At 40.7% G+C, this 27,081-nt stretch overlaps 3 protein-coding genes across 6 annotated transcripts in view; 2 read left to right on the top strand and 1 right to left on the bottom strand.

Annotated features, from left to right (window-relative positions):
- LOC309340476 (trifunctional purine biosynthetic protein adenosine-3-like) overlaps positions 1-5,115 on the bottom strand; it is a 30,289-nt gene extending 25,174 nt beyond the window's left edge. For all 3 annotated transcript variants that reach the window (XM_081859267.1, XM_081859268.1, XM_081859269.1), the window contains exons 1-3: positions 5,023-5,115; positions 2,344-2,488; positions 1,242-1,337 (exon numbers count right to left, since the gene is read on the bottom strand). In XM_081859267.1, coding sequence (XP_081715393.1) covers positions 1,242-1,337; positions 2,344-2,488 — 241 coding nt within the window. In that variant the 5' untranslated portion in view covers positions 5,023-5,115. The remainder of the gene's footprint in view (positions 1-1,241; positions 1,338-2,343; positions 2,489-5,022) is intronic.
- A 4,179-nt stretch (positions 5,116-9,294) lies between these two features.
- DNAJC28 (DnaJ heat shock protein family (Hsp40) member C28) lies at positions 9,295-13,011 on the top strand. The gene is made up of 3 exons (XM_081859295.1): positions 9,295-9,355; positions 10,377-10,449; positions 11,662-13,011. Exon 3 carries the CDS (start codon positions 11,752-11,754, stop codon positions 12,871-12,873), a length of 1,122 nt encoding a protein of 373 aa, XP_081715421.1. The 5' UTR covers positions 9,295-9,355; positions 10,377-10,449; positions 11,662-11,751; the 3' UTR covers positions 12,874-13,011.
- TMEM50B (transmembrane protein 50B) lies at positions 9,299-26,825 on the top strand. 2 transcript variants are annotated; one of them, XM_081859329.1, is made up of 8 exons: positions 9,299-9,355; positions 10,377-10,449; positions 18,417-18,582; positions 20,246-20,358; positions 21,037-21,104; positions 22,080-22,172; positions 24,159-24,216; positions 24,878-26,825. In XM_081859329.1, exons 3-8 carry the CDS (start codon positions 18,484-18,486, stop codon positions 24,921-24,923), a joined length of 477 nt encoding a protein of 158 aa, XP_081715455.1. In that variant the 5' UTR covers positions 9,299-9,355; positions 10,377-10,449; positions 18,417-18,483; the 3' UTR covers positions 24,924-26,825. The 2 variants fall into 2 exon arrangements, with proteins under 2 accessions (XP_081715455.1, XP_081715454.1); XM_081859328.1 differs by lacking the exons at positions 9,299-9,355; positions 10,377-10,449 and adding an exon at positions 15,058-15,215.
- Positions 26,826-27,081: the final 256 nt, after the last annotated feature.

Raw genomic sequence — 27,081 nt, 5'->3', positions numbered from 1 at the left:
TGGGATAATGAGCTGCTTGTGCGTAAAAGCTTGATCCCTCTGGGGTTTGGCTGGTCATCCAAACCGATGCACTAACGGAGCCCCCAAAGCATGACTCCGTCAGTCGCTGGTAGAATCTGACAGTGGGCGTCTACGGAATTTACGCCAACATAAAAGCTGTTTGACAGACATGCGCTTTCGTGACTCTCTGCGTGACAGTTTCCGGCGAAGGGTGGGAGTTCCCAAAGGGGGTCCCGTTACCTCTCCACTACTCTCACTGGAAGCATCCCAGAGCCTCCCCTCCGCTGTGACTCCTGCACTCCCCCTGCTGGTTCCCTCTTCTGCTGCAGATTCTCTCCTATTCTCCTGGAGCCTGTCCACCACCTGTCTCTCCGATGGCAGTTCCCTGACAGCCTGCATCTATAATAAACTTATCAAACCTGTAGCCAAGGTATGTTTTGATGCCTAATAAAGTGGTACCTCTGGTTACGAACTTAATTCGTTCCAGAAGTCCATTCTTAACCTGAAACCGTTCTTAACCTGAGGTACCACTTTAGCTAATGGGGCCTCCCGTTGCCGCCTTGCCGCCAGCATGCGATTTCTGTTCTCATCCTGAGGTGTTTGTAACCCAAGGTACCACTGTAACACCATGGTTTTAAAAATAGAATCTACATCAATATGAACTCTGGTCTAACAAGGGAGTTATTTTATGTAATGTTCCAAGATGCTACATGCATATGCTCATACACGAGGCTGGTGTCTGCTGTCTATCTACGTGCAGAATTATCAGTCGGAATCACACTGTCCAGAGTTTCAAAAAGGGAAGAAGAGGAAGAAGAAGAAGAAGAAGAAGAAGAAGAAGAAGAAGAAGAGGAAGAAGAAAGGCCATTTCTCAGTTGCAAAAAACCCCAGCTATTTGAAACCCATTTTGCTCTCCAGTTGATGATACCAAATACAGTGGTACCGTATTCCATTCTTAACCTGAAACTGTTCTTAACTAGAGGCATGCTTTCGCTAATGGGGCCTCTTGCTGCCACTGTGCCGCCGGCACACGATTTCCATTCTCATCCTGGGGCAAAGTTCTCAACTTGAGGTAACTCTTCCAGGTTAGCGGGGTTTGTAACCTGAAGCATTTGTAACCTGAGGCATTTGTAACTCGAGGTACCACTGTACTGGGTTCCTATGCTACCCAAGGCTGGACCTTTATTTTTTAATCTAGAGCACTTGTTTTTTTCCTGAGAAAGGAGTTACTCTAACTTTACCTGTCACAAGGAGAGATTCTGGTCCAGCGATCACAAACCCAATGTTATGATCTTTGCAGAACTGGGCTAGGATAGTATGGTTGCTAATTAAAACCCCTGAAATAGATAATAAATAATAATAAACACCAGGATCCAAAATGTATGACAGTTATGTGGCTTCAGGAACCACAAAAGGAAAACATGATAAAGATTTATTTCAATATGTTAAGTAAAGATATAGTTGTGAATATGGATCTGCAATAAAGAATTTGGTAGCTTAGATTCCAAGATAACTTACATCAAAAGCCTATGCGCCCTGGCTCCCACAGTAACTTTAATGCTCTAAGCAGTACATAAGCAAGACAAGGGTTGAAGGTGCAAGGCATGGCTATACAAGCTAAGACATTGATCCAACAAGTGCCCTTGCCCTCTGGGTTCCCATTAGAAAGGAATAGGGTGGGCATGCACCCCTTAAAAGGCTGAGCAATGTAGGATGGGCATGTGGGCCATCTGAAGAAGCAGAAATTGACTAAAATTGTGTTTCCAAAAACCACTTTGTTATCTAGGTAAGAGTTTCAGGGGCTGAACATGTTTGATTACACACTCCTACTCCTTCATAAGCGGTCAAGGTCAGTCAGTCATCCCCGATCTGCAGAACTTAAAGTGCAGAACTTAAAGATTCAATGAATGTCTTGTATTTTTTTATCCTGTAGCGCAGGGGTTGTCAACCTGGTCCCTACCACCCACTAGTGGGCGTTTCAGGATTCTAGGTGGGCGGTAGGGGGTTCTATGGCACAAGCTGAATCCTCCTTCCATCAAGCACTAGTGGGCGGTAAGGAAATTTTACCACCAAGAAAGATGCTTTAGTGAGCAGAAGGTATAAAAAAGATTGACTACCCCTGCTGTAGAGTTTGCATTTTGTATATGCATTCTGCTGAGTTAAAATAAAAAGTCAGACATGTTTGAAGCATTGATTTTTCTCACCCAGCATTTGCATTTATGCAATACACTGTACACTGTTTTGGAAAGATGGCATGGGTGTGTTTCTCCACTGTATGACCATTCAAATACATTAAAAAATATCCAATGCAGGAAAAGTCACCAAATACTACAAGCTATTCACCTGAATTAGAGATTTTGCCATCATTAGCTGTACCGGCATTTCCCGGAGCAACCAGTACCTGTTTCACATGTGGAGACTGTGCCAATTTCCAAGCCAGAGCATGTTCTCTGCCCCCGCTGCCAATCACAAGCACTCGATCAGCCATCTAGATACGCAAAATAAGAGGTGCATTGTCCTTTATAGGTCTAATGCCTCAATCATTAGCATTTTTATTTGGAAGGCAAACCAATTACTTATGAGGAAACTGACTTCTAAACTGAGGCAAATTTAGATGTTTGGCAGAGCCATCTCACACATTACACATTACATTTTAAAATGGCATCATGTTAATGGTGAATATCCTCTAAAACAGAAGCATTTGAAGCAGCTACAGGCATTTTATACCAATTGTCCATTTGGTAGAGAATAAGCAAAAACATAAATCAGTATTTGTAATGTCTTTAAGGCTGCAATCCTAAACCTGCTTACTGGAGTGTAAGCCCCACTGAACTCAGTGGAATTTACTGCTGAGTAGGTATCTATAGGAGTTCACTGTAAGAGCAAGAGCCTACTTATCTCACCTTCCTTGAAATATGTAAGTTATAGTAGGCTGCCTTGCACCAAGTCATATCAATGATCCATCTATCTCAGTTCTGTTTACTCTGTACTGTACTTGTAGTGGCTTTCCAAGATTTTGGTACACACAATTCTCCCCTCATGTTTATCTTTTCAAAAAATGCTGAGAACACAACTGGCCAAAAACCACCTAGTGAGCTTTGTGGCATTTGAACCTTGGTTTTCCAGGTTCTGTTCTGACTCTCTAACCACTACACCACACTGGATCTCTGAAGTCCCCACTCTGGTAATTTCATCAACCGCTGAGAGATCAGAATGTGAACAGCTTGTGCTTCTGCACACTTTGCTGCTCTGACAAATTGTTGGGGGAAAAAACAAATAATTTCCTTCTTCTGAGCACTTGCTTGTGGTCTTTGATTTGTCTGAGTTAATTTCACCCCTAAAAGCTGAGCCATTTTGTGTATTGTTCTTTCGCAGCTTTTTGATACAAGATGTTATTTGCTCTCATCTCCTCTCATACTGTAAATCAGAGGTTTTCAACCTTTTTGAGTCCACGGCTCCCTTGACCAACTACTTTCTTTCTGTGGCACCCCTGTGGGGCTCAGGAGCCCAGTTATGTCGTGCCTTGACTGCAGAGCTGGCAGCCTCTCACCCTTTTTCAAACACCCTCCCTTGTGAGTGTTCCCTCAGCCTCCTCTCCTCTCCCCTCCCCCCAGCTGCCACCATAATCTTTGAGCTGCCCCCCTGCCCCAAAGTGAGGTGCCTCCTTACAGTGCCCTACAGGGGCCTGGGAAGCACCCCTGGCCAGGCCCAGAGGCACCATTTGCCTGGGGAGCTTGTAGCCATGGCTGATGCAACAAAGAGCTGTGCAAACCTTTGGGAGGTAGAGACACTAGAGGATATCAGAAGAGTGAGGGAAGAAAAAAGGGATGGAGGCCAGTTTTGCCTGGGGCACCCCTGACCATTATTCAAGGCACCCCACAGTACCATGGCAAACTGGTTGAAAACCACTGCTGTAAATAGTTCCTGCATGAATAAAGCCTTTGAACTCCAGAAACTAAGTGAATATTCCAATCTAATTCACCCAAGATGCAAGGACTGTTAACACAAATAGCCAAAGGGGCACACACACAGCATCACAGTTGAAGTGCAAAAATGGATGTGGTTGGGTGTTATGCATCTTGCAAAACAGGCATCACTGCAGTGTGCAGTTTTGCTGTGCATTGCTTTTCATACTGCAATTCTCAAAATAGCAGCAAAAATAATAATAAGAAGAAACCAAGAGGGATGTTGTCTGGAAAAAACAATATACGTAACTATCCCAATAGTATTTTTTCAAATGATTTTTTTTTTACTTATTTCAATAACATCACACCTTCATTTAGTGCCCTTGTTGTTGATATGAAATGGGAACAAGCTACTATAAATGCCAAGGGGGAGGGGGAGAGACACACATCAATTGACCTTTAAGAAATATGCTGTTGACATTAAGCAGCTATTGCCAAGAAGATACATAATTAAAATACTGTGAAATATGCCAACATTACCTCTGTAATGAGTTTGCTGAATAATATATAGAAGCCAGGGATTCAAGATATAATGTTCTGAAGAAGACTTGAAGAACGACCAAGTAGAAGGCTTCTATCTTCTAACAAATGTAACAAGTAACTCTATCACAACAACAGAATTTTCTACTTGATTGTATTAATATTCACTTAATATATTTAGGATTTTTAAAAAAATATCTCATTAAAAAAAGTTTTAACAAAATTAATTGTGAAGAACTACATTGAAAACCAATCCATTATTCACTATGATGAATTCCATAATTAATATTAATTTCTCTATTCACATTAACATAAGGCTGCACATTGTTTATCTTGTATTAGAATGATAGGTACAGGACAAAGTCCTGTTCTGAATAAACCTTTCTCCACATCTTTTAAAATATACCTTATATTTCTTTTTAAAATGTACCTTATATTTCTTTGACAATCAAATTTGAAAATGATTTTTTAAAAAAGTATTATAGCCAGTTGATATAAATGTCCATAAGAATGTGGCATGTGTAAGCAAGGGACAATGAAGTATAAGTGAATAGGATGCAACCAGAGAACCTCCTACCTTTGCAGAAAAATACTGGGCTGTTAAAATGTCCTTCTGAAAAACGCTCACCCCACATACACAATCTTCAAAAATTGTTAGGGAGCCGCAAGTTTGTACATCCCTTTTATTGACAAGAAATGTCAACAATAGAAAGTCTCTCAGTCAGCCAGACTAGCAGGCTGATAAGCAAGCAGCTGTGGGTGGGAGGAGGAACTGGCCTTGGAGAACATATTGTTGTGCTCTTTCCAAGCTCAATTTCCCCCCAAAACATAATTTAAATTATGGGGAGAAATTGCTCTCTCTTTCACGACTTAAAAGGGAGCTATGGAGGGGAAGGGGTGTGAGTGAGTGAGTGAAATGGATTGGCCAATGACTTAAATTTTAGATTGCTATGACACCCCATTCCCCCAATATAACTTGTGATAAGGGGCAGGATATAATTCCTATAAATGAAAATGCTGCAAGAGAGCAGTTTGATCATGCAAACTGGGGCGACGCATGGATCATTCAAATTAACTCCATTATTCCCTCCTTTTTCCAAGGAGCTCAGGGTGTTCCCTTCACAACAACCCTGTGAAGTAGGTTAGGTTGAGCAGTAGTGACTGTCCCATCAGCACCGGCTGAGAGGGATTTGGTTGCCCCCACTACCCAATGCCAGCTCTCAAAATGTGCTTGTCCCTGACATATACACAACATACTATATATTAAAGATAATCCATATCACCACCCAGAGGAATGTTTTGATTAGAAAGAGGGCTATTTTGGAGTTATTTCTTTTATATAGGTACCAATTTGAGGCATTGAGTAACTTTTCTGCATATCTGAGAATTCTGTACAGAAACCTAATACGTCAAACTCTGACCAACATCCATACGGGGTATATGTCTGAGCATGTATTTATATTCTTACAATATGGAGTTGAAGAGACCCCTTCTTGGTGTTAGTAATCCATTTCATTGTGGTGATCCGTTGTTACCACCTTTACAAAGAAATCGAAATTTCCTGTGCTGCTGTCCCACAGTGCTGATACTCTATCTATATGCCAATCCTGTAATTTCCAGGAAACAGCAATGCTGTGGATCTAAGGGTACTGTTTACTTTTTGGAACTCAACTGCAGTACTTCTGCTTAGAAGCTGTTGAGCAAAATAACCCAATGGCTGCTGTTGTCCAATGCCACCAATCTTTGTTTTTCTGTTTACAAAGATTCCAATGTCGTGAGTTTGAACATAAGAAGAGTCTTCCTGAATCAGGCCAAAATCCATCTAGTCCAGCATCTAGTCCAGATAGTGGCCTATCTGTACTTTTCTTTTTCTAGGTTGCAGGCAGAAAACCAAATGAGAAGCAACCATGATGTTACTTTGCCCTCCTCTACAGCCCTCATTAAGCCTCTGAGCAGGCCAATGTCCACCACTCAAATTCCCATCTTAAAAGGATGCTTAATTTTACAATACCAAAAAAGAAAGCATTGCATAATGTAATAAAAGAAGTCAATATACAGTATTACATATCTTTGATACCTGTTTTGTGTCTGTAAACTGGGTGCATTTAGGATAAAGCTGATATTGCCCTGCCCTAGTTATACTCTGTCCCCTTCTCAAAAAATTTCGGGTGCTTCCAGACTGGTGTTTATTGTGGGATCAGTGTGTTGCCTGCATGTGTGGTTTTGTGTGCTTTGCGGCATCCACATGATCCTGCGAGTATTAAATTCACATCAAAATGCCACACCATATGCCCCTCCCCCCTTTCCCCTTTCTGTAGAAAATCCAGAAAGTTATGAAACAATATTGTCAAAGACCCATTTGCAACATTAAGCCCCCAAGCGGAAAACCTCATAGCAATTGTGCTAGCATTCACCCTTTGTGATTCTCATAGACATTCATTCAACATGATAACATTTCCAAAACAGTTTCCCTAAGTAGACCACCAATCTGTGGTGAAACTCAGGCTAAAATGTTTCATCAATCCAAAACAAAAATAGTGCTGAGATCCTGCTCACATATAAAACTGTTGACTATTTTCAGTATTTCCTTTTATCTGCTTCATGCTTGAGTCCTCTCATTCTGACAAACCAGATGTAAATTTAAAGACTACAATGTAATACGCTCTCCCTAGAACTATTGCCTGCTAAAAATTAGCAGATATTTTATCTTAGAACCTCATAGAAAGCCTCATTTAGGAACACATATGTAAACATAACTTACCGAATGTTTCTAAGGTATTCTGCAATCAATGTATGGAAGTCAACAGCTTGTGTTCTTTCTTGTATACTGTACTAAGAAGTACTAAAAGGAAACTCTTCAACTTGATATCAGATTAAGTTACATGAACATTTGGTGAAGGGGGAAAAAGATTGCTTTGTTGCTGGCAGAGAGAATGCCTTGGTCCAAATAGCTGAGAGAACCCAGTGCCTAAAACTCCATCTCCTTGTGACCAATCACAACAGAGGAAGATACAATACATTTGCATTAATTGCATTGTACAATGTGGCTCACATAACTGACTGATTTAAAGTACATGTGTCTGGTATGAGAAAGAAACAATGAACAAACCATTTGCGGGGGGCATGTTGCTATGCTGTATAAGGAAACCATCAGAAATCAGGAAGGAGTCCAAGTTGTCAGTATCTAAATCAGAATGTAATGGTTCAACGCAGACTACAAGATCTATATTCAAAATGCAACAGGCAGTCTAATTTTGTTAGCCAACAAGGTACAGTATGAGAGAAAGCTCTAGTCATTATTCATTTAAAATTTTTATTTAAATGGTTTTAGACTTTCTTAAGCATAAGCTTCACAAAATTATTTATAATACATCACAGTACAATTTAAAAACCTAATACAGTGGTACCTCAGGTTACATACGCTTCAAGTTACATAGGCTTCAGGTTACAGACTCCGCTAACCCAGAAATAGTGCTTCAAGTTAAGAACTTTGCTTCAGGATGAGAACAGAAATTGTGCTCTGGTGGCACGACAGCAGCGGGAAGCCCCATTAGCTAAAGTGGTGCTTCAGGTTAAGAACAGTTTCAGGTTAAGTACGGACCTCCAGAACGAATTAAGTACTTAACCCAAGGTACCACTGTAATAGTATAAAGCATATAGTATTAATTTAAAAAACAAAATCTTACTAAAGACACTTGATTTATTACTCTAAAATATTATTGTTTAGAAATATTTCAGGAGTCAGGCTCTTTTCGGTGCTAGAAGCATTTCTGAAACTTTTTGTGCTCCTTCACAATAACATTTTCTTTGTCACCCTGAATTTCCAGAACAAATAGAGCAAACTTGCTGCTCCCAGTTTGGCGGTTGTTTATGTCTCCAGAATTAGATCTTGGTGAACGACTGAAGTTCTATTAATCATTTCAAAGACATATTGGACAGTTTGATATTTCACAAGGTTTACAAGACAAAAAGCTTTTTAAATATATTCTTCTGACACATTCACATTACAGTACTCATGTATCATCTGCAACCCATATATGCTAGAGAGACTAGCAACCTGAAGTGATTAACTCTGTGAAGGACAGAGTGGCCAGAAAGATATCATATGTTAGAGTCCTGGGGGGAGTCCATCTGTTTTTGATGTGCAAATGTACTGCAAGTATATACATTTAGACTGTTGTTTCTCCACACAAGTGCAGCTGTTTCAAGAAACAAGGGCAGAAATAAGAAACCACTGAGCGTCCATGGATTTACAAATCGCAGATTGGCTATGTTTACTAGCACTCTGTGCATGCTCAGAGGTACTCATTGCTGAACACGTAATCCACAGCTGAGTCCTTGCAACGAAAACCGATTAGCCGTTTTAGGCGGAAAACCCGGATTACATTACAGAGATTGCTAACGTGTAAATTATCTAAAACTGTAGGTGCAAACGGCGAGTAACATCAACCTGCCTCAGACGGGTATAACGACAACTATGACAAGCATCACCAACATTTTATGTGCACAAAGGAGCCACGGTTCAGTACCAAAAATGTAAAATTAAAAATGAATCTCAGCCCAGCCACACAGGGAAAAAGAGAAGAAAGAAAAGCCAGCAGCTGTGAGTAATTCTAAATGCAGATGGTGCATCTACTTCCGCCCTGCTTTCCTCTCCTTTTTAGCAAGTCCGCCGCACGAAACAGGCTTCGCCTTCCTCTCCTTTGCAAAGAGAGTGGATGACGCAAACGCCGCCTTTACAGGAACTACGTCTCCCACAATCCTAAGCGGCACAACGAGCAGCGAGTGGACCTTGGTCTAGGGCAGCGGGGGCGTTAGGAGGGGAAGGCCGTTCGTTAAAGGGCACAATGATAAATACATAAAACGCAGCAGGCGCGAGAGAGGTGGCTGGATGGAAGGGCAAAGAGAAGGTGAAGTGGGCGGGAGTGGGGCAGGGGCAAGGAAGGCGAGTGGAGGGCTTGGCAGGACGGATGTGTAGCTTGGGTTGCTGGTGACATCCAGGCTCCTGTTATTTCACTCTGTCCAAGGGGGAAAAAGGGGGAAATAATATTTTAATGCAACCTACGTTTTAAAAAACAATTATTTTATTTATTGTATATCATTTTTGTTTGTTTTTAAACAAGAATATAGAACAGAAGTAGTCATACAGATGTAAACGAATTTACAAAGTCTGTCAAAAAAGGGGGACTAAATATATATTTAAAGAATAGTTATAGTTTTAACCTTGGAATGTTATTATGAGTTATGATGATAAGAGAGAGAGCAGCTGTTACCTTTGCAAAAGGCTGGGTGGGGAAGTGGAATATATATATACAGCAAATGTATCAGCCCTATTTAAAAACAATTTTGAGCTGCAGGAAAGGCTTAACTAGCATTTTCTGACATGGTTGTGCATGTCTCCTTCATACTTGAAGAATTATCTTGTATCTGCTTAAGATTAAGCCCCACTGAACTGCTGAGGCCCTGTCCACCCTCTACATTTAAAGCAGTATCATGGCAATTTAAATAGTCATGGCTTCCCCTGGGAGACATAGTTTGCTTAGGGTGTGAGAGGTGTTGAGTGAACCCTGTTCCTCTCACAGACCTCATTTTCTCCTGGAACTCTGGGAATTGTAGCTCTGTGGTGGAAATAAGGGTCTCCCGACAACTTTCAGCACCCTTAACCCTTAAGCTACAGCTCTCCTGATTATTTGAGGAAAGACATGGCTGTTTAAGGTGGTATCATACTGCTTCAAATGGTACACATGGGGCCGGAGATTGTCCTTAATAAATTTAGAAAATGGCCAGGATGGGTAATACAATGAAAACACTGTTCAATGCATTGGTATAACAAAATATATGTAAGTGCTTTAAGTGATGCACCAGCTACTCATCTTAACTGATAATTTACATTTGATATCATTTTTGATAGGGATTTTCATTTTTCAACAGTCTAAAAAAGCTGGTGGGAGATTTTAGCGTGTTCAAGACATGCAGAATAACCATGCTTCTGGAAGAATGGAAGGTAACATGCTAGTAGCTTTTTGCTTTCCGATAAAGAACATTTCATAATTGCACATGGAATAACACGTTTCCTGCTGTAATTGCATGAATGGGATTAGGCTGCTTGAAGTAGAATTACCTGTATGTAGCTGACCTGATTACATGTTTGCTTAGTTGATTAAAATCCTGGTAAATTACCAGTTAAATTGAAATTTTGTGATACCTACACGTAGCTAGATTGTACCTTTACAAATTACTAAACAAAAATGAACATTGATTGTTTGGAGGAAAACCTATCTGTAACATTATATATACAGTACAAGTGAGATTTGCAACAAAAAGTTGCTGTGTATCTTTGCATATCCTCGCAGAAGTGTTCCTGTTCAGGTTCCTGCCAGCAAGCTATGTTCCACTCCAAGGTACAGTGGTACCTCAGGTTACATACGCTTCAGGTTACATACGCTTCAGGTTACAGACTCCGCTAACCCAGAAATAGTGCTTCAGGTTAAGAACTTTGCTTCAGGATGAGAACATGAGAACAGAAATCGTGCTCCGGCGGCGTGGCAGCAGCGGGAGGCCCCATTAGCTAAAGTGGTGCTTCAGGTTAAGAACAGTTTCAGGTTAAGTACGGACCTCCGGAACGAATTAAGTACTTAACCTGAGGTACCACTGTACTGTAAGATGTAAAGAGCTCAAGCAGGGCCTTTTACTATGTTACTTTTTTTTTTTTTTTTGGTAGCTACTGAGCATTGTAGAAATGCATATGCATACAAATAACAATGTGAGTTATGCTAACTCCTCACTGAGCCATTTTTTGTTGGGGTGTGCCCTTTTGGGGGGGATGGTTTAACTTCCGAAAATCTTGGGGTTCTTTTGAGCGTGCTGCTTCTTCCCTCTTGTTTCTCAGTGATCCTGTTTTGGCTCGGTTTCTTTCATCACTCACAACTTGAGTTCATTATGAGTGATTCCTCTTACACTAATACACAGCAGGCCAATCAGCATAGCTTCAAAAATGTTCAAATTCCATTGCTACCGTGGAAGTTCCAAACATGGTTATAAAATGTAATACACAAAGCACAAAGGCTTGCAAAAACAATCCTATGCATATTTACTCAGACTTAAACCGTACTAAACTTAATGGAGCTTGCTGCTTAAGATTGCAGCCTGGGCTCCAAAATAAGTGCATGTATTTGTATGTCTTAATTAACTTCTCTTTTCTAATATTATCTCACAGGAAAGAGGTCAGTTCCATCTGAACTTGTTCAGATTTGCAGTTAGATGGTTTATACAAAAGCTGCATTGAAGAGCTCTGAAGAGGCACTGTATGACGATGCTGAGAAAAATACAGTGTCGTGTCTGGATGTGCTCAGCATTGGTTCCAAAGAAAGACAAACCATTTCTACATCATTTTATCTATCACCATAGACTGCTGTCAGATCTCAGACCTAAAAACATCAAAGACTCTTACAGGCTGCTTAACCTTCAGGAAGGCTGTTCACTGGATGATGTCAGAAATTCCTTTCGAGACCTTGCTAAGCAATATCACCCAGACAGTGGATCTGCTACAGCAGATTCTGCAACTTTTGTGCAAATAGAAGAAGCATATAGAGTTGTGCTTAACTATATGACCAAGAAAATGAAATCAAGTGAAAACAATGAGGAGGATGAGGAAGATAAATTCAAATCTAAAACACCACAACACAGACAGTATTTAAGTTTTGAGGGTGTAGGTTTTGGAACTCCAAGTCAGAGAGAGAGACAGTATATGCAATTTAGAGTTGATCGGGCTTCTGAACAGGTCATGGAATACCGAAAGCAGAAAATGGAGCGTGAACTAATAATGAATGAGGCTATGTTAGCTAAAGATGTAAGGCAAAGTAAAAAGGCAAAAATCACTCAAGCGATCGAAAGGTTGGTTGAAGACCTCATTCAAGAATCTATGGCAAAAGGGGACTTTGAGAACCTTAGTGGTAAAGGAAAGCCATTGCAAAAATTTTCAGACTGTCCACATATTGATCCTATGACTCACAACCTGAACCGTATTCTGATAGACAACGGATACCAACCAGAGTGGATTCTCATACAGAAAGAAATACGGGAAACAATTGAAAAACTGAGAAAGGATATGATTGCTTCTAGGAATAAACTGGGTGAGCCAATGACACCACAAAAAGAAAAACAATGGAAGGAATCTTGTGAACAGTTTACTGAAAGAATCCAGGCACTAAACAAAAGAATTAATGATTTCAACTTGGTTGTTCCTATTCTTAGCAGGCAGATGGTGCATTTTAATGCTGGCAAAGAAATTTCACGTGCACAGGAGAGCTGCAAAAGCCAGATGAAAAGGAATTCTGAAAAGGAGACAAAGAAAACAGAAAATGAAAGTAGCAGATCATCTGACATTAAAGCCAGTTTTTTAAAATGGATGAATCTTATTTTGAAATAAGATTACGCTGATAGTACATTTAGCTACTAAATGTACACTAAGATTCATATTACTTCCAGAAGACAATACATTTTTCTGTTTACTGTCTTAACAGTGTTGTAGAAGTGTAGGAACAAATAAACACATTTATACCTGCCAGCATTGTTTTGGTTGGCATTCCTTTATTTTTGGGTATGTTGAATTAAATTTTAGAAAAATAATATGTTAGATTACATTTGCAAATTAGGACATTTAAAAATGGAAGGGAAAACAGACAAGTTTTTGTTCTTGAAGCAAAAGGCAAAAAAATGATATTCCTTCTCCACTCAATTTTGTGACTTGTAAGTGAAGGCAGTTGAGAACATAATGAATTTGCAAATTCTGTCTGACACAGCTGTTGCATATTATTTCATGGTTCCTGCTGTTGTTCCACATTTGTTGCTTTTAGCTGCAAGGTGAGGAAAAAGTGAAAACTTGGCCTCAGTATTTTAAAAATGTATGTTTCTGGATTTCTCCAATGATGACAATATTGCTTTCTTTTCGTGCTTTTCGTGCAGTTAATAAATATGACCAGTTAATTTCAATGGGTTTGCTTTGAGTAAAGCTTATCTGAATACCACCCATCCTAGCCCAGGCAGGGTGGAGTTCCATTGTACTGGGTCCAGAACACTAAGTGTACCAAATGTTTACATGTAGTTTGGCTAGCCTGGGTAGTAAAATATTATTATAATAAAATCATATTTAATAGGAGCTGATGGTTATGATATCAGATCTACTTGTATGCTTTAGTAACCAGCACACCTCAAAATACGAATAAGATGTCTATGGCAGCTATGCTTAACCAGCCCGGAGGAAAGTGTGAACAAAGGTGAATAAAAACTCAGTGCATATGACAACTGGAAAGGCATCCTCCAGGGAAAATAGCCATAGCAACTAACAAAACAACCAGTTCAACAGCTGAGTAACAATTATAAGGTTATTGTGTAAAACACTGTGTGGCAAAGCACTATGAAGGATCTTAGCAGCCTTTCCCAACCTGGTGCTCTCCAAAAGTTTTGGGTTATCATTCCCATCACCCCCTGCCATTGGCTATGCTGGCTGTTACTGATGGGAGATACAGTCCAAAACAGTGGGAGGATATTGGCTTGAGGAAGGCTCTGATGTTTAGATATGATATAGTAATAATAATAATATATTATTTATACCCAGCCCATCTGGCTGGGTTTCCCCTGCCACTCTGGGCGACTCCCAACAGAATATTAAAAAATAAAACATCAAACATTAAAAACTTCCCTAATCAGGGTTGCCTGTTTAGTAAACTTGTGGCTCTTCACATGTGTGTGTATGTATGTCTTCATTAAATGCCTAGCCCAACCCTTCTTCCCAAAGGAGACCATGACAGCAAAAAACAAATCAGAAGAGCAGTATAATTAAAAGAATAAGGTAGTAGAGGCAAAGTGTAAAAACATCTAAGAACAAGATGCTGCTGGTCCCATCAGCCCCAGCCAGCATGGCAAAAAGGTCAAGGATAAGGGGAGTTGGAAGTCCAAAACTGTATGGAGGGGCACAGGTTCTCCAGCTCTAGTTTAGAGGGAATAAAAAATTATTAGCACACTCTCTGTCGATATCATTTGAAGTCTGCAGAAAAGAAGCAGTATCAATGGAAATGAACATGGGAAACGTGTTTTAACTACACTCATTTTGAAGACCTCAATAGGCCGTGTAGTCCACGTCCACCCCATATAGCTAGGAGCCTGCCCGCCTTACAGCTCCTTGCCAAGGGCTTCTGCCTCCCTCCCCCCCCCCGCGTAAAAAAATCTTGTGGCAAAGAGTTCCACAGTTTAACTTCGCCCTGTGCTAAGAAGCACTTTTCTTTTCTTTCTCTTATTTCCCAACGTTTTAGCTTTACTGAACGACACCGGGTTCAAAAATTACGAGGGGATAAAAAAAAACTCCGAAGTCGACGAGGTTGCGCGCGCTGAGGCCGTGGGCGAGCCTATACCGCGAGCACCCTCTGCACCGCGCCCTGATCCTGGAGGCGGCGAAACCGCTCCGGCGACGGCAGCCACCTGCCCTCCTCGCCCTCGCGGGAGGAGTTCTTTTGCTAACAGCTCGCGAGGAGGACGGAGGCGGGATCTGAGCGGGGGCGACAGCGCTCGGGAGCCTATCGCGAGCCCCCCTTGCCAAGCGGCAAGCCTCACGCGGCGTTTGGCGGCCCAATCAGAGCGCTCCCTGCCGAGCGTTGTGACGGAGGAGCTCGGGAGGTGGATTGGCTGAACTCCCCGCGACTTCTCCCCACGCCTCCGGCCGGCAGAGCAAGCCGGGTGACGGCCGCGGATGGAGCGGAGCGGGGGGTCTTCCAGGTGAGGGGGTCTCGCGCGGCGGTTGCGGCTCTTTTTCCCCACCCCTTTTTTCTGAGGGGATAACGAGGCGCCTGGGCGAATATTTCCTCTCCCCGCTGCCTCACACCTCCGTAATTCACAACAAGCCCCTTGTGAAGGTGGCTCTTCCTCGGCCTGGAGAGAGACCGGCCCCGTCACGCCTTTTAGGGGCACGGCCCCTCCTTCTTTGGGGCCTCTCTTCTCCGAGGGCCGCTCCCTCACTTTTTTCGCTTCTGGAGGGACGTTATTCCCCCCCCCACAGCTACCCAGGGGGGGGCGTGGGGGGCGGCAGGGAGCCTGGCGCTCGGCTGCTTGGTCGATTGACCTTCCTTAATGTCAAGAGGAAGGAGGGGGAAATGGAAGGAGGCCGAAAAGTTTCTTGCCTCCTTGCCACACTTTGAGGGAAGCATAAATATCTAAAGGGGGGGGGGCGGGTTGGGTTAAATTCATCAGGTCTGGAGTCTGAAATTACTTCACTACACCACTGAGTCTATTATCCACCAAGAACAGACGCATCTAATTGTCTATTTCCTTCCCACCCCACCCCCTGCAAAGCGGGGTTTATACTCCCCTTTTACTTTCGCTCGCCAAGCTTCTTGCATGCATGGATGCATTTCTGGCTTCGTCTGCTCGCACGTTTGCGTATGTGACCCCCCCTTTTTTTTTTTTAGTTTAAAGTAGTTCGTGGGAATAGCTGGCGATGCGATCTCCGCTCATAGGTGTGCATCCACAGAGCTTTCAACTAAATTACAGACGCGATTACCTTGCGCATTATCTTTGAATCTCCTGAAACCGGTTCCACTTGTGGGACCATGCCCTGAGACGGTGACGAAAGCTTTTCTGGGTTCTTACGAGTGGCAAAAATTGACTGGGCTGAGTTCTAAAGGAAGGCAGTCACCATCAGCGCTTTTGGAATGATTTAAAGGTTCACTTCTTTAAACTTCTTAAATTCACCTTACAAGTTTGTGTTTTTAAAGCAGCCAAAAGCGGTGGAAGTAAAAGTTAGCAGGTGTACAGCTTAACTAATGATTCACACATGCATATATATCATTAAAGCACTTCTTTATGACTTGCAATGGAATATGTGAACTGTTTTTATTGAAAATTGTTGATTTATTATTATTACTATTATTATTAATTTCATTTCTATACTGCTTTATTTTTAAAAAAATCTCAAAGCAGTTTACAGAATATTAAAACATCAATAAAACAATTTGAGGAAAGTCAAATATGGAATATACAGTCAAAACAACATTTAATCACTTCAACCTAATTGATTTCAATGAGGTTATTTTTAAAGCATCTTTATATGGTTAATTCTCACGCCCCATTTGAATTAAATGAAATTTGCAGCCCAGTCCTGCAAGTTTTTTATTCAGAAAATGGGTCCCTAAAAGTTCAGTAGAAACATGCATAGGATTGTAACCTTGAAATGCATACCTTTGGCTGCATAATGCCTTTTGTTTGCAATTTCTGATCTTCAGTGGCTGTCTTCCATCATCAGTTGATGATCTAATTGCTGAATGATTGACATGTATTGTAAGCCTGTTTTAAGTGAGTTTTTGAGAAAGGCTTACTGGATACATTGATTAGAGATGGATGGATGGTGAGAGTGATCTTCATTATGAGATGCTGACCACAAGTATATTCACATTCTACTGTTTTTACTAAAGTGCCTGTGGAGGGAAATCTGGAGAGCTATTCCATAGAATTTGGCTATTTGTTCTATAAGTATACATTTTGCTCTATAAGTCTGTGTAATTATCCTTGCCATGTTTTCAACACTCTTTGGTAGCCTAACTCAGGATGTCTAGAGTAGGTTTTAGTGTTTCAGTTAATGGAGACTGTGGGGATGTGTTTTTCATTCTTGATAAATACATTCTTGATAAACGAGTATAGCACCAAGATTGGAGTGGAGACCTAGGATAATGCATGTAGCACAAAGGTTGGAGTGGAGTGCCATATTTGCTGTGGCTTACCTCTTCGCTCCTGGTGTTTGTTATAACATTGTTATGGACTATGAGGATCAGTCTTTGAGACATTGCTTTGTGGGTGATGCTGTCTCAAGCCTGTAGTTTGGGTTTGATGATCTTCTGATTCTTTCTTGTACTGTAATTACAACCTCTCAATGTGTTACAAGGCATGTGGAGTTGGGCATTATCTTCATAGATAATGCTCTTCATAGGCAGAAACCAACAATGTAGGAGTCTGCTTTGAATCCTGTGTTAGCTGAAATCCCTCAGTGAGAAATATTTATCGAATGGCTTGGGATACCCCTGATCGGTACAGGAGTAATTTGAATTTGAATACTGATAGGCTTGAGCTGTGGTTTTCTAAGAAAGCATGGGACTGTTCTGCCCCGCCCTAGTTTGTGCTGCATTAGACAAAAATTGGGGGGTTGTGGTGACTAATACACAATAAGTGCTTCTTGTTTTTCAAAGGCATTTTCATTTCCTAGTTTTGCATCCTTTTAGACCAGTGAACACATTTTAGGCCTGTCATATAAACCTCTTTTCATTTTGTCTGCCTCTTTCCAGAAGCATACTTTTTTTTCTGAGGGTATACATGTTGCACCACACATAATCCTATAAGAAGAGGGAATGCCATTTTTTTTAAAAAAATGGAAGGGGCTTTAAGTGAAGTGCTGCAACACTTGATATAGCTGTGGAATACAACAGTTCAGCCTTAAGTATCTCTTTATTGTCCTACTTTTATGTGTTGGGTGGTGTACTCTATCAACTCCTAAGAAAAAGTTGCTGATATATTTTATATTTCTCTCCTGCTCTTCCTCAAAGGAGTTAGAGCTAGTATTAGCTGTGTGGGAGCTGTGAGCCAGGGAGTCCCCAGATGAAATCTCTCTTCTGTGAGCTTGCAAGAAAGCCTTAAACCACTGTCTCTTAAGTTGCCCCCCTGCCTCCCTCCAGCAATTCTGCCCAACATAAACATAAAACTTTATGTTCCTAAGTTTTTGCTTTTTTCTAAATTCCAAGAAATAGAAGGAACATAAATCTAACCCACAGTTCATTTAGTTTTAAGATCCTTTTCAGCCTTATCCAGGACAAAGCATGAATGTAGCCCCGCTGATCTTATCTTTTGTAATGGCTACAACTAGACTAAATAAGTAAATAAATGATACACTGATCTTTTGGTTTCTCTCTCCCCCCTCCCCTTTTTTTTATTTAGGACTTGGAAGATTCATGAAAATCTAATGTAAATAACACAGGTAAAAGAGACATCCTGAACTTGAGAAATGGCAGGTTTCCTAGACAATTTCCGGTGGCCTGAATGTGAGTGTATTGATTGGAGTGAAAGAAGAAATACAGTTGCTTCTGTGGTAGCTGGGATTCTGGTAAGTCTTAATACAAATGCAATATGCCAACTGGTCTGTTGGGAGTTCATCAGATTTGCCAGTGCCTCACTTGATGGTAAAAAAAAATTTGGTCACATTTACAGGCTGTTTGCTCAGTTGCTTTGTTTGTATTGAAAGCCAACTTGTGAGTTCTTGTGCTAAATCACAGGTGGGCATCCCATGAAACCCTCCCAGGTCGGGGAGAGCCTGCTCAGTTTGCTGATAATCAGCCATCAGCTGCGTGGCAGAGAAAAGATTCTAGTCCCATGTGGGAGCGACTTTCTTCTGTACACTAGAAACAGGAGGGGCTTTAACATCACCTCTAGCATTCCCAGTGGAACCCAACAATATATGTACCCCTGCTGGTGGCTGGGCAGCAGGGAGAATATGTGTGAGTGGGGACGGGCAGAGGGAGGATCTGAGTGTTGGGCATGTGGGTGTTAGTGGCCACATTCACCATCAGGGCTGGCCATGCCTGCCACGAGGCTGCAGTGCTGGATATTTGCCTACCGTTAAGTTCCATTCAACTGAGAGGGATTCTGAAAAAACAAGCTTGGAATTGCACTGTTAGTTGTCTATCTCTTCATGTGTTTTGTGTACACCCATTTTGCATGCTAGGCACATACCCCTACCAACACAACTGTGTCTACTTGAGAGGAGCCATAACACTTGCTATGTTGGTTAAGGCAAGGATGTTGCTGTTAGCATTCTTAGCTTGCCAGAAAATGCTCTGAGTGTGGTAGGAATTGCAAAGTGGGGAGCTACTGTATTGGTTTTTTGTCTTAAGAGCTAGCAGCAATTTCTTCCTGCCCATACAACTGGAGTACTGAGAACACAGATTTCTTAGATAAGCATATTTGCATTGATGGCTACTTTGGCTTTATTTCAGGCACACTTTGTAAATGTTTTAGAAGAGGCGGCTGCATTCCTGATTAATGTTTAATTTTTTTCCTCCTCAAGTGATGTCTTCAGTCACTATGAATTCAGATAGTATAAATTATTAATCAAATCAGCTTCTGTTTTCACGTTAATCACGTTTTCACGTTTTAAAATAAACAAATAGGTGTTGGTTGTGCATTCGTATATTGTTTATATGGTAAAGGGAGTATGATTGTGTGCTGTTTTAATATTGCGTTTATTGTACATTGTGGTACATGTGTTTTAATGGAAAAGCAGTCTTAAAAGTTCAAAAAGCACTACCATTTATTTATTTTTTACCACAGAGGGGCACTATTTTCATGAAGCCGGCTGTTGAATCTTACAGTTAGAAGCCAATACCAAAATATTATGCCCCTTAATTAGTTGGCTGGGAGGCCTTACTTACCATTTGAATAAATATGGAATCTGTTTAGTTCTTCACTGTGGCCCCATATTGAGCTCATCTATGGCAGGTAGATCTGGTAGTATGGTTTATAGTACACGTTCACATGAATACTTTAGTGGTACCTTCTAGTCTTTGTGGCTGGGACGGAAATGAGACTCTAGCTAAAACATTGCACTTTGGAGGGGTGGGTGGGCTAGGAAGTTTCTGTTAATTGGAGTGGGTAGCTGGGACTCAGATGATTACAAAGCCAGTGGAGTGAAGGAGAAGAGAAGCAGCAGAGTTATGTGGCTGACCTTTCTGTAGATATTTGCCATGGTTTAATGATCATGTGTTTTACAGTTTTTTACAGGTTGGTGGATAATGATAGATGCAGCAGTAGTTTACCCTAAGCCAGAGCAAATGAACCACGCATTCCATACTTGTGGAGTGTTTTCTACTCTAGCTTTTTTCATGTAAGTACATATAATGATAGGTCCATACAAAAATAGCAGTTGTTCATCTCAAATGGCAAAGTGCACCTACAAAATAATCCCCCCCCCATCCTTCTTTTCTCTTTTCCTCTTGTGTTCTCCTACTATTTCTCATCCGTTAAAATTGTTGAAGTGTGCATGCACAGCTTACTGTTTGTTTTGTGGGATGAGGATAAACAAGGCTTTCTTTCTAAAAACAAGGGTTTCCATGCATACATAAATGTATTTCTCATCTTCTTCAGGGACCTAGTTTCCCTCTATCCCTCCATTTCTTTTCCTACTCAATTTGTTCTCATGCTTGGTACCCACTCTACTAGAATATAGTGACAGCCCTCTTTTACTTTTTGGCACTGTAGTACTGCTCATCAGACACTGTCATTGGTAACAGTCAAAAAGAGATTTAAGGATTGTAGTAGATAAATGACTAAACAAATATGACAACTAGTATCTGAGAGAATATGCATATACTAGGCATTTTGGTTTTGTTAACTGATCAGGTTTAGCATCTGGATTCAACAGGAAGACTGGGAAAGAAAAGAAAATACTTAAAATTGGAGAGGGAGTATTTTGTGGATCCAGAATAGTGGACTTGCTGCCTTTCAGTCTTTTGCACAATTCTTTAAAAAGTAATTTTAGCGGTTATTTTTTTATATGTTGCAGGATAAACGCAGTATCAAATGCTCAAGTGAGAGGAGACAGCTATGGTGATGGATGTTTAGGAAGAACAGGTGAGGGTACTCCTATTTATGCAGATAAATTCACACTTCAGTCCTCATTTCAAAACTTGGCTGTGCAAGCAGCGAAGAAAACATAACAAAATGTTCTGTCCTGGCACATGTCACAAAAAGCAAGATGTTAGACTGGTGCTGGTGGTGCTGTCAATGGTGCACAGATCTTTTCATGCTCACGTTAAAAAAATGTTAGTAATGATTTCTAATACTAACTAGATTTTATAAGAGATTTCAGATTTAACAAATGAGGGGGTGAAATTTATTGGTGAATCCTAGAAGCTCACTTGGTTTATCACTATCTTTTCTTGCCTTCTGTGGGATTCTTGTAGTTTTATCCTCTTTGCAAGCATGTTAAGTAGGTTAGGCTGAGAGATGCTCTTAGAGTTATCAACTAAACTTCATGATGGGGCTATGGACCCAAGCCTCCTTTGCTCAAGTCTAAATTTTCCACCCCCACTAAATCACTTTGTATTAGCGTTGCCAATGTTGTTGTTCATACCACCTACCTCATTGAACTTACAGGTCAAAAAGCTTAGACTGAAGCAAATTTCCCGGGCAACATATTCCCAGTTGTCTTACACCTGGTAGTACATTTATTTTCCTAGAATTTATTATGGATCACTGATTTAGTGGTTGAAGATAAACTCTCCTTTATGTCATGCTGTGGCATGCTGTGATGATGAATGCAAGTCTTGTTATATTAATTCATTTAAAAGCATTTGTAAACTGCTGAGTATTTTAAAAAATCTCTTAGTATATACAGCAGGGGAAAAAACAAAATAAACAAAATAAAATAGTAGTATACAAGCAAATAAAACAAACATTCAGGGGATTCATGCATGTAAATCAGGGTCCAATCTTATGAGTTGAAGAAAGCTTCAGTGGGATGATGAGTGATGCTGTTTCCCACTGCCCCCTTATTTCTGTGTATTGTTACCCTAGCATAGTGTTTAACTTCATGTGTTCTTGCAGGTGCTCGTGTCTGGCTCTTCATTGGCTTCATGTTGATGTTTGGCTCACTTATTGCTTCTATGTGGATCCTTTTTGGAGCATATGTTACCCACAGTAAGGATGATTTATTTTTAATCAAGGGGAAAGAAATGCACTTGTAAGTGCCTTTGTTTTAAAGGAGAGAGATGCACATATCACATTATTAAATACCTTATTTTATTTTGAAATAAAATTAAATATCTTCTTTCGAAATCCAATCAAGGTATGCGTAGTTCTCTTCTTAAAAACAGTGGTACTTAAAAGTGCTTCACTTTGGCTGGATCATGCCCCTGCTGTTTTGACCAACATTTTCCACTCCACTTGCTGAAGAATCCGAAATGATGTAGGACTGATCCAGCTGCTTTGTTGGCTGCTTATTTTCTGTTAGAAATTTTTAAGGGCAGAATTACTGGATGTAAAAACAATAAAATAAAAGATACAATGTTAAAACAAGAAAGAGATGGTGATAAACACAGTCTAAATAAAAGCAGCAGGTGGCAGTATATTAGAAGTATTGGTAAATGTTAAAAATAGTCTAATGGCTGAATGTCGATAATAAAGTTGGCTTCCTTGTGGATGATTTGGGGTGGATGGGGAAGGTTTGTATGAGAGATGTTCCTGGAGGTAAGTGGGGTCTAGGCTGTTAGATCTTTAAGGGAATTGGGTGAAGCTCAGGTGGAAAGATGCTCTTGAGACTCTTAATGGGTCTGATCAGGGCCTTGATAAGAGTTAATGTGATTACATTTCTTGTTCATGGTACTTCCTAGAAACCTGTTTACCTAGCTTTTCCTCTTACTGCTGTGAGTCATGCAGGATCAGGTTCTATACAGAAGAGAGAGATCCTGCTGGCCTAATACTCGTGACTAAACTTTAGTTGACTTGGTGTACAAATACATTGTTTCATGACAAAATTACCAACACCCTCTATAGATTTTTGAAAAGTCAACACTTTGCACTCCAGGTTGTTGCTGCTTATTCTATATTGTTTTTGCTGCAGCAGTCTTAACATGGCTACAGTATGGAAATATGCACATGTCTGTAAGTCACAGAGTATAAATCGGCTTCTTACAAAGAATCAAGGGAGCTTTTTAGGGAACTGCGAGCTCCTTTGTTCCTCTTCTGCTTAACAGCCACAACTCTCAAACACTGCGAAAGAAAAATGTTCTCTGGGTTCCTTTCACCCAGAAAGGCTTCTGCCACCTGCTGGAAGGAAAACAACAGATGTCCTTCCATTATTTACCCACAGACTGTTTTTGACTCTGTGGCAGTGGAAAAAAAGGGGGAACTATTAAATTTGGATGGGGACGCGGGTGGCGCTGTGGGTAAAACCTCAGCACCTAGGGCTTGCCGATCACATGGTCGGCGGTTCGAATCCCCGCGGCGGGGTGAGCTCCCGTCTTTCGGTCCCAGCTCCTGCCCACCTAGCAGTTTGAAAGCACCCCTAAGTGCAAGTAGATAAAATAGGTACCACTTTATAGTGGGAAGGTAAACGGCGTTTCCGTGTCCTGCGCTGGTGCCGGCTCGCCAGAGCAGCTTCGTCACGCTGGCCACGTGACCCAAAAGTGTCTCCGGACAGCGCTGGCCCTCGGCCTCTTAAGTGAGATGGGCGCACAACCCTAGAGTCGGACACGGCTGGCCCGTACGGGCAGGGGTACCTTTACCTATTAAATTTGGGCAAAGGGTCAAAGCGTGGAAGCCAGAAAAAAAACAACCCATGTGGTTTCAAGTCCTATCCTGTAGCTGTAAATGTTCAATATGCTAATGTAAATAAGCTGAATGATGGCTATTTATGGAAGTGTGCATACTTAGGACACAATCCAAATATCCCCTTCTTGAGACTTTGCTCCCTCCTCAGTCTTGCAGCATTTCTCCCATAGATCAAGCATACTCCCATAGATCAAGTCTTAATTGTTTGTAGATAGAACTGAATTATCATGATCCATCTCCCCCCCTTTTAAAAATACTGTTTCATAGCTAAATGAGCACAAGATAAACTTAGTAGTGACAGGTTTTGAAGATTTGTCTCAATACTTACTTATTTATTGCATTTTTATTTTATAGATATTAATGTCTACCCAGGCTTAGCAGTGTTTTTTCAGAATGCTTTGATATTTTTCAGGTAAGTAACTAATGCCTCCAAAGTCTAATAGTTATAATGATACAGATGTTTTCGGTTTACACAATTTACTCAGACGATAGAAATGGGTGTGTGAGGGTTCATTGTGGTGTTCTAAATCTCTGTGAAAAATGATGTTACTAGAAGCCAAGTAATGTTCATTAATCATAATACACAAGGGACAGAGATAGGGTGACGAGAACCTGCTCGCCATCCGTAAATAATCAGTCTCACACCAAGATGGGTTGCAGAAATCTGGCTCCTCTAGAGCTGCTGCAGCACAGCCTTTATTGTGTAAAGTCAGAAAGATACAAAATACAAGGCATGCAACTTGTTCTCAGCCAGCAGATAAGGGCCATCGCACTAGACCACGTAGACGATCAGGCTATGTTACGTGGACCAATCATTTGGGACAGCACAAGCTATTCATGCGTTGATCATGCTCCAAGGATGCTTTTAGCTATGAAATCACCCTGCAATAATAAGAACTTTGCTCATGCTCTTATGTACAAGCAATCATTTTCCCACAATAGGGCATACTCACAGCTCCACCAGTATAGTAGTGCCAGTTATCATGTCATCTTCTTCTAGAATTTTGATGATTTTGCCATATCATCATTGGTAAGAATGTCTGTCTTACAGATCTAAACTTTTGTTTTCATAGCACCCTTATCTACAAATTTGGAAGAACTGAAGAACTGTGGGCTTAAGAGTACTTTTTTCTTCATCTTGCTTAGCGAGCCTTGTATGTAAATATAATTTACATTTCTGTTTTATATTTTGCCAAATAGATGTTGCATTACACCTTTTGTATGTTTACTTATTTTTGGAAAGTGAACTGATTTAAATATTCTGCTCAAAGTTAGCTATCTTTTCATAGAATGGATAGTAATGTGAATATGTACATACTATTGACTATCTGCAAAATATAAAAGTGAATGTTAAACTTTCATTGCACTTGGCAGGTTTTTTCTGCTCTGATATGTGAATAATGTTTTAGGATTAAGGCTCATAGCTTGTTCAAGATCATATACTGTTCTTAAGCACAAATGAGCTGTAGTAGCTTCTTGAAGAGTTGAGATTTTGATTAGGTGATCAGAAAGTGAAGTTAAAGAATATTAATCTGAATGGCATCTCCAAATAGCCATTGATGCATGACCCCCAGTAGAAAAATACGTTATTTGGAAGTGTAGTATACTCTGGCATCATATGCTGAAACTTCATCTAGTGCTAACTTCCCAATTACTAGGAATGTTTTACGCCATACTACAAAATGTGTACTGAACAAAGGAGGCATGAAGTATGTATGGAAATTCTATTTAGCAAAAAAACTCACATGAAAGACCAAAAGATCTTTAGCATTTATTTGGTAGTGCAGCATGCCTTAAAATGGAATGGGCCAATCCTTTCTCAGTGAATGCACTGTGAAAAATATTTAAGACTGACGTATTGTGTTTGACAAGCTGTAGGAGAATTCTAGGTTTGACCTTTTAAGGTGTGTTGTCATAAACCCCCCATCAAAATGTCTTGTCAGACATTACCAATTTTACCATTAGACTGACTGATATTTCACATGCTTGTGCAATCGATATTCAGAACAAAGGAGCGATCCCAAGTTCAAAGCATCACAGGACTGCTTGTTTTGTTGCTTACTATACAAGGAAAAAAGGGTGGCACTGTGGTCTAAACCACTGAGCCCTAGGGCTTGCTGATCAGGTCAGCGGTTCAAATCCCCGTGACGGGGTGAGCTCCCGTTGTTCGGTCCCAGCTCCTGCCCACCTAGCAGTTCAAAAGCACACTGTGCAAGTAGATAAATAGGTACTGCTCCAGCGGGAAGGTAAATGGCGTTTCCGTGCGCTGCTCTGGTTCACCCGAAGCGGCTTTGTCATGCTGGCCACATGATTCGGAAGCTGTATGCCAGCTCCCTCGGCCAGTAAAGCAAGATCAGCACCGCAACCCCAGAGTCGTCCGCGACTGGACGTAACGGTCACGGGTACCTTTACCTTTATACAAGGAAAAAGCATATTTAAACACGATTCACTAGATTTTTCTCCTCCCTTTTGTCCAGAATCTAATCAGCTTCTCTGATGTGAATATAATCTATTTTCCATGTTTTTCTGAACTTCATTGTAGCGAATTACACTATGTATGTTAGGGTACTATGATGTTAACTGGAACTATCTGTATTTTATTTCACCCAAGCCAAATTGTGTACTGAGAAGCATATCAAACTGCATCCTTTGCAAAATGTAACAAGGACTCTATGTTAAAAATATTTTTGCAAGACAGGGTCTAGGGGCATGAAGAAGAATCAGATGAGGGAAAGGTACTCTACATTCTGATTTTTGGAGACCCTGCAAAATGACCTTTTACAAACATTCTTCACTTTCAGACTTTTGGACTTCTCTCCCCACCTAGGAAATACAGCTGTGTTAGTTTATTTTCTGAAACTATTTTCATTTGTCTTCAGAGCCCTTTTCAGGACAGACTATGAAGCAAATACTATGCTAAGAGTTGTCCTGTTACGACATTAGACTATCTTGCTTGTTTATTGTAAATACATTAAAATCCAATAAAGATTGGTAATGTATTTTGTTTTACAAATGCTAAAACTGCTCAGTATTCTGTCTACAGTGTAATATTCTCTCTTTCACACAAACACATATAGATATATCTGTTGTACAATGACTCTCCGCTCAGGCTGAACTCTGAGTTGAACTTCAGTGTCAGTGAAGTGACCCAAGTCAGATCAGGGCCATTGCAGAGCCTCACATTGCTCCATTTCTATAGGCATATGAGCTTTACAAGATGTGAGGCTGCCCAGCATGGCATAGTGAAGAGTTGGGGTTTTTAGTTGTTAAAACACAG

This window comes from Podarcis erhardii (genome assembly GCF_964252035.2).
Source record: "Podarcis erhardii genome assembly, chromosome: 4".
NCBI lineage: Eukaryota > Metazoa > Chordata > Lepidosauria > Squamata > Lacertidae > Podarcis > Podarcis erhardii.
Note: the sequence above shows the minus strand (reverse complement) of the source record. Positions and strands in the feature narration are given on the sequence as shown.